The sequence below is a fragment of the Sphaeramia orbicularis genome, chromosome 19 (assembly GCF_902148855.1).
Source record: "Sphaeramia orbicularis chromosome 19, fSphaOr1.1, whole genome shotgun sequence".
Lineage (NCBI taxonomy): Eukaryota > Metazoa > Chordata > Actinopteri > Kurtiformes > Apogonidae > Sphaeramia > Sphaeramia orbicularis.
This window is the reverse complement of record NC_043975.1, coordinates 14412561-14420318: the sequence shown is the minus strand read 5'-3', so window position 1 is coordinate 14420318 and position 7758 is coordinate 14412561. Positions and strand designations below refer to the sequence as shown.

Here is a 7758-nt window from a genome sequence, read left to right as displayed (position 1 = left end):
ATAACCCAAGGGTCAAATAAAATAAACCAAAGAAATATCCTTCTGAGACCCAGTAAGTATGGATTTTTTTCTTTTTTACATTAAATAAATGCCTTGATTGGAAACTGCATAATCCAAGAGTTTTTTCAGATACATTTTTTATTGATATTTTTTAATGGAATGTCCTTTGCAGTGGACATTTTTTTTTAAGTAAAGCTGTGAAACTCTTGTCCCTTACAGAGTACATTGCTGTGTCTCAGGAGGATATTATTTATTCTTTTAGGTCAACTTAATCTTAAATCCATCGAGCAATTGTATATATATATTTTTTTTATAATGTTTGCATAACTCACATTATAAATGTGTAAAGTAGTGAAATAAATACATGTCACAAAAAAAACACTGTTTCTTTAATGTGACAAGTATCATCTCAACTCTTCTCTCCTCTGCTGGCACAGGGTTGAGTCCAGCTGACAGAGTTGCTTCAGAAACCCAACATTGGGGAGGATGTTTCTGTGCTGTCGGACAGTTTTCACAGCTGCTACAACGGTGAGGTTCTGTGTGATCATGAGGTAGGACAGGACAAGAGTCGCCGAACGGCTGATTCCTCGCGCACAGTGAACAAGCACCTTACCTACAGGATAAAACACAAGTTTGTGTTCATATGAAGATAAACACGATATTTTAAAATCTTGACTGAGCCAGGCTGTTTCCTCCTGCTTCTGTTTTTTATGCTAAAATAATGTAATCACATACAGATCTTGATTAAACAGATGGTGATTTTAGCATCTCTATGGAAACCGTAGTTATTTTCTTTTTTTTACTGCTGTTCTCTTGAGATCACAAGTTTTCATTATCTTGAGATGAAATTTCCACAATAAGGTGTTAATTTATGTCATCAAACAAGCTTTATTATCTTGATAATTGTCTTCTTTTTACATCTTTTTATATCTTTACATTTTTTTTGGTCTTGTTATATATTTTTTACATCTTTACAGTGTTTTTGTCTTGTTGCATTTTACGTTATTTTTGTTTTGGTTACATTTTCTGTTTCCTTCATTTACAGTATGTCTTGTTACAACTTTAACGTCATTTTCTTCTTATGTCTTGTGGTGTTTTCATCTTGTTGCGTCATATATATCTTTTCCGTCTTTAGTATCTTTGTCTTGTTGCTTTTCGCGTTTTCATATTCCATGTCTTCTACATTGTTTTTGTCATTTTTGTCATCTTTTACGTCATTCTTGTCTTATGTCTTTTGTGTGTTTTCCTCTTGTTGCATCATATACGTATTTTGTGCTTCTATAGATTTCTGTCTTGCATATCGCATCATTTTCTTTGTCTTTTACATTAATTTTACTTGTCATTTTTACATGATAACCTTTTGACTGTCTTTGTCTTTCAACATCTTATACTTCTTTTTGAGTGTTTTTGTCTTGTTGTCTTCTGCACTTTGTCATTTTGGTCTTCTGACATTTTTTTTCATCATTTTGTCCTATTATATTTTACACATCTTCTTTTCCATACTGTTTATGTCATTTTTATTTCATTGTTACATCTTATACATCTTTTAGGTTTTTGTCATGCTTCTTCTTACACAATTTTTGTTAAATTATGTAATTTTTGTGTTTTTATGTGTCTACACATTTTTTTACAGTGTTTTTGTCTTGTTGCGTCTTCTACTTTGTTTTCATTGTTTTCGTTTAGTTGGGTGTTGGGTATTTGTTAGCTTACCGGCTGGCAGGCTGTAAGCTATTGTCGTCATGCGGCGTTCATCGTCTGTCGTCGTCTGTCGTCCGTTACAAAAATTTCAAGTGTCTTCTTCTCCGAAACTACAATTCCGATTGACTTCAAACTTGGTATACAGCTTCTTTATGATGATGTCAAATAAAGTTAGTGAAATTATTTGGATCTGGATGTGATTCTGGATTTGGTGCGACTTTCAAAAATTTCCCCATTACAAGAGATAGGAAGTGGATCGATGCAATAACTCAGTAAATATAAATGATATCAAGTTGAAATTTCTACACTACAGCCCCGATGGGGAGATGACCAAAACATAATGGCCACATGCTGATCAGGATCTTCTTCTGGATCTGGGAACTTATGGAAAATTTAACATGGGCTCTTATGGGGAAAAAAATTCAATCATCGTCTTCTCCGAAACTACAGTTCTGATTGACTTCAAACTTGGTATACAGCTTCTGTATGATGATGTCAACACAAGGTATTGAAATTATTTGGATCCGGATCTCATTCTGGATTTGGTGTGACTTTGAAAAATTTTCCCATTATAACAGATAGGAAGTGGATTGATACAATAAATCAGTAAGTATCAATGATATCAAGATGGAATTTGAATTTTTTAGAGATCTGATTGGAATATGACCACAACATGGGCTATTTCTGTAATATAATAAATACACAGAACTGGGTGATGATAAACGGCATCTGGATATACAGTACAGGCCAAAAGTTTGGACACACCTTCTCATTCTTTGCATTTTCTTTATTTTCATGACTATTTACATTGTAGATTCTCACTGAAGGCATCAAAACTATGAATGAACACATGTGGAATTATGTACTTAACAAAAAAGTGTGAAATAACTGAAAACATCTCTTATATTCTAGTTTCTTCAAAGTAGCCACCCTTTGCTCTGATGACTGCCTTGCACACCCTTGGCATTCTCTTGATGAGCATCAAGAGGTAGTCACCTGAAATGGTTTTCACTTCATAGCTGTGCCTTGTCAGGGTTACTTAGTGGAATTTCTTGCCTTATTGATGGGGTTGGGACCATCAGTTGTGTTGTGCAGAAGTCAGGTTGATGCACAGCTGAAAGCCCTATTGGACAACTGTTAGAATGCATATTATGGCGAGAACCAATCAGCTAAGTAAAGACAAACGAGTGGCCATCATTACTTTAAGAAATGAAGGTCAGTCAGTCTAGAAAATTTCAAAAATTTTGAATGTGTCCCCAAGTGCAGTCGCAAAAACCATCAAGCGCTCCAACGAAACTGGCTCACATGAGGACCGCCCCAGGAAATGAAGACCAAGAGTCACCTCTGATGCTGAAGATAAGTTCATCTGAGTCACCAGCCTCAGAAATCGCAAATTAACAGCAGCTCAGATTAGAGACCAGATGAATACCACACAGAGCTCTAGCAGCAGACACATCTCTACAACAACTGTTAAGAGGAGACTGCGTGAATCAGGCCTTCATGGTCAAACAGCTGCTAGGAAACCACTGCTCAGGAGAGGCAACAAACAGAAGAGATTTATTTGGGCCGAGAAACCCAAGGAATGGACATTAGACCAGTGGAAATCTGTGCTTTGGTCTGATGAGTCCAAATTTGAGATCTTTGGATCCAACCGCCGTGTCTTTGTGCGACGCAGAAAAGGTGAACGGATGGATGCTACATGCCTGGTTCCCACCGTGAAGCATGGAGGGGGAGGTGTGATGGTGTGGGGGTGCTTTGCTGGTGACGCTGTTGGGGATTTATTCAAGATTGAAGGCAACCTGAATCAGCATGGCTACCACAGCATCCTGAAGTGACATGCCATTCCATCCGGTTTGCGTTTAGTTGGACCCTCATTTATGTTTCAACAGGACAATGACCCCAAACACACCTCCAGGCTGTGTGAGGGATATTTGACCAAGAGGGAGAGTGATGGAGTGCTGCGCCAGATGACCTGGCCTCCACAGTCACTGGACCTGAACCCAATCGAGATGGTTTGGGGTGAGCTGGACCGCAGAGTGAAGGCAAAAGGGCCAACAAGTGCTCAGCATCTCTGGGAACTTCTTCAAGACTGTTAGGAAACCATTTCAGGTGACTACCTCTTGAAGCTCATCAAGAGAATGCCAAGAGTGTGCAAAACAGTCATCAGAGCTAAGGGTGGCTACTTTGAAGAAACTAGAATATAAGATATGTTTTCAGTTATTTCACACTTTTTTGTTAAGTACATAATTCCACATGTGTTCATTCATAGTTTTGATGCCTTCAGTGAGAATCTACAATGTAAATAGTCATGAAAATAAAGAAAATGCAAAGAATGAGAAGGTGTGTCCAAACTTTTGGCCTGTACTGTATTTCCCAAAGCTTTTAATTTAGCCGGCAAGCTACAGGGCCATTGGTCCTATTTTTTTTGTCTTATTACCGGTACATGTTTTCACCTAATGTTCTACATTGTCTTTGCTTACATCTTGTACATCTTTTTTGTCTTTTTATGTCTTATCCATTTTTTACATCTTTGCAATGTTTTTATCTTGTTGCTTCATACACTGTTGTCATCACTTTACCTGTCCTACATTGTTTTCAGCATTTGTATCTTTGTATGTTTTCTTGTATTTTATGTCATTATTTTCTTTTCTGTCACGTTACATCTTATATTGTTTTCATTTTGTCGCATCTTTTAGATTGTTTCTACCATTTTCGTTTTATTGCACCTTTTTCATCATGTTTTTTGTCAGTTTTCATCTTGTTCCATCCTGCAGTTTCTTACATTTTCTACATTGTGCTCATCCTTTTACATCTTTACATTGTGTAGCTGTTAAGCATAAATTTGGTCTCAAAGTGTTCTTCATGCTTCCAGGAACAGACAGTATTAGGATGAAAACATCTGAATATTTATTTTATCGTGCATTTATTGGCCTGGCCTAATGTACTAAAATTTTAATATATTAAGCCTAAAATATTTAGTGTGTACAAAAAAAACCTCCAGCAGTTTGTTTAAATCCTATAAATACATTTCATTTAGACTCTCTACCATCTAATTTATGCAAATAAAACAAACCATTAGCTCCCGTTTTAGTTGTAATAGCTCAGATTAATCTAATATCACTGCTCGTGTTTCTGTTTTGTGTTCTTCCATCATGTTTCTTTGGTGTTTATGAGCTTGTACCTTTCTGACTCAGAGCTGTGTGAATGAAATCAGCTGTCTCGGTGAAGAATGGGCTCAAGTCAAAGTCTTTACAGTCTGCTGCTTCTACTCCGTGATACACGATGTTGGTGTCTTTGTAGAAATGTGGCCCGGTGTCAATGTGCTGTGGGCCATGCGCAGCGTTCACCACATGTGTTATTCCCAGATCCTCTAACAGGGATTTATCTTTAGCTGTAGCCCTGTAAAACAAAGCTATTTTTAGTGATCTCCCTCGTTTGGTTGCATCTGTATTAACATATGTGTACATTGCACAGAGGTGGTACAAACATAAAGTCACTGTTGTTAACCTTCAACAGCCACTGGCAACCAAAAGCATCTACTGATCTGAAACATTTATTAACTGTTGAACCACTAATCCTATCAATACATGTAAATAATTCAGGTAAAATACAGTTTCTTGACTTTTCAATGGTGTCATATGTCTTATTTGGACAGTCAGAGGCTCCGTAGTGAACATGGAAACGCCATCATCCTCTGCAACATTGATTCACCAGTAAAACCAGTGTGAATTAACACTGACAGTGGTTATAGATGCTTTGTACATTCAGCTAATGATAGATTTTTTTGAAAAAGTCACTTTTTCATTGGTTTTCTCTATTCTGATATATTTCATAATCTTTATAATCCTTGGAATTACTCACCTGTTATGAACATTTACATGATCCATAAAATAAATAGATAGGAAAATACCAGATTTTCACTGAAAAAGGTGATAAAATGACAAATGGGGATAAATCAGTCAGGTAAGGTAGATGTAGAGAAGCATTTATTTTGAAGTCAAGGGTTAAGCAGAGTATCTGTACTTCACTTAAGTTTTTATTACCATTTTAGTCCTTTCATGTTAACACAAATATCTGCATTTTCTAAATTGGCTAAATATATAGCACAAAGGGGAACAAATTGTTGATTTTTGTTTTGCTCCACTGAGAGTTTTCTCAAAATCCACACCGATTTCAGCCTAAAATGATGGAACAGTCACACATGCAAAATGAAGATCCATGTCATGTAACATTGACTGTAAAAGAAAGAACTAGGTCGAAGACGTAACAAGACAAAATAAAATGAAGAAAGAAAGTTAAAGATGAAGATGAACAAAATATAAAGGAAGCTTTAAGATTGAAATGACATAACGACATAACAAGAAGATGACAATATAAAAACAGGGGCAGTAAGACAAAAACAACATAAAAGACAATAATATGAAAACAACACGAGAGTTGATGAAAATGAAGGACAAAAGACAAGGATGATATAAAAACATAACATGATGACACAAAAAAAGTAACAATAAATCGTCCCAAGAGTAACGCAACAAGATGAAAACAACAATGTACAAGAGTTAACCAGATGAAAATGAAATAAAAAATGCAAAATACAGAAGAAAAAAAAAACAAAAAAATGTTCAAATAAAACAAAATCAATGCAGCAGGATGAAAATGACATCAAAACGACTTAAAAAGTGAGATGAGTGCAGAGGAAAATATTCATCCTTTTAATTATGTTGTTTTTTTTATTGTATTAGAAGAGAAAATGGCTTAGTATAATTTTAGGCTCAGTTGCCCAGAAACAGTGGATAGAACTGTCCTTCACAGAACTACTTTTCACTTTTCTCCATTTCAGAGGCTGTACTTTTTCACACCCCCAGCAGTAAAGAAGTTGAGTCTTTCTCTTCACTTCAGCTGAAGTGAAGAATATGTGTAGTTTTGCCGCCTCTGACAGTATGTTTGCAAATGCATCACTGGTGACTCAAACGTACAGATTTTGATCTGTTTTTCTCTCAGTTGGCGAAATACAAGACGTGTTTGCAGCAAACACAGTTTCACAATCAGATCTTGCAGCTGAGCCCTGAAGTGAGAATGTCACTTACGTGTTTCCGATGTAGAGGCCGGGCCAAACCTCGTTGACAGCACCAGTGGGCCGTCTGTTCCGCAGCAGAAGGCCGAGCAGATCGCAGGTGGGCGGTGTCTGATATTCTGGCTCCTCCTCTGAGCTCATTTAGTCTGATTTTACTGCAGTGTTAAAGTACAGTCATCGCAAATTACACCCAACTGCAAAGCCTCCACATTTAACTGAGGAAATTTGTAAACTTCTTGCTGCTGTCCTGCTGATTTTTCTTCCACTTTACATTTGGAAAGAAGTGACATTAACCTTATTGGTGCAGCCTGGTCTGTTTTCCATCTGAGCCTGTAAATATGATGTTGTTTTGAGGCTGAGCCCCTCTGGAACAACAGCTGAGGATGCCAGAGTCTGGGCAGCGGCAGCGTGGACTATTTATTCCTCAGATGCCTGTGACAGAAGCCAGGCTGCTTGAGCTGTGACAACCTTAACTGCAGTCAGTGTTTACAGTTTGAACAGTGTAATCGATTCACCACATAAGTACACTTACTGCCAAGTCGCTGACTGGTTTAACTCCAGCAAACCAATCTGTACCTTAAATACTGCGAAGAATGCACACTGAATTTTTATCTTTATATTTTTAACCAACAAATCACTGAAAAGATCAAGCTGTTTTTTTTTTCCTACAAGTATTACTTCAATCCATTGAAAAAATCCACTTTTAAACATAAATATGTTAGTTAGGCCTATTGTTACAGTCTAAAGATGGATTTTCTATCACAGACATTGCTGCAGAAGTCAAAATTATGACAAAATTTGACAAGTACAAGAACAGCCATTGTCCAATTATGTTAAAGTTGTAATACCGACGACGGCCACTAGGGGTTATCTCCAAAAAGCTTTAGCTTCCATAGACATACACTGAACTTTTCTCTAAAAATACCATGTTGATGATTTTTTTTCTAGAAATCATTCCAGTCTGATTGTTTTTATTTGGAACCTCT

General features: G+C 36.8%; 1 protein-coding gene across 1 annotated transcript; it reads right to left on the bottom strand.

The window, feature by feature from the left end:
• Window positions 1-404: 404 nt before the first annotated feature.
• On the bottom strand, window positions 405-6973 carry LOC115410472 (dual specificity phosphatase DUPD1-like). Its single transcript, XM_030122128.1, has 3 exons — window positions 6786-6973; window positions 4880-5097; window positions 405-613 (listed from the first exon to the last, which is right to left on the bottom strand). The coding sequence occupies exons 1-3, from the start codon at window positions 6911-6913 to the stop codon at window positions 405-407; spliced, it is 555 nt and encodes a 184-aa protein (XP_029977988.1). The 5' UTR covers window positions 6914-6973.
• Between the last annotated feature and the right edge of the window lie 785 nt (window positions 6974-7758).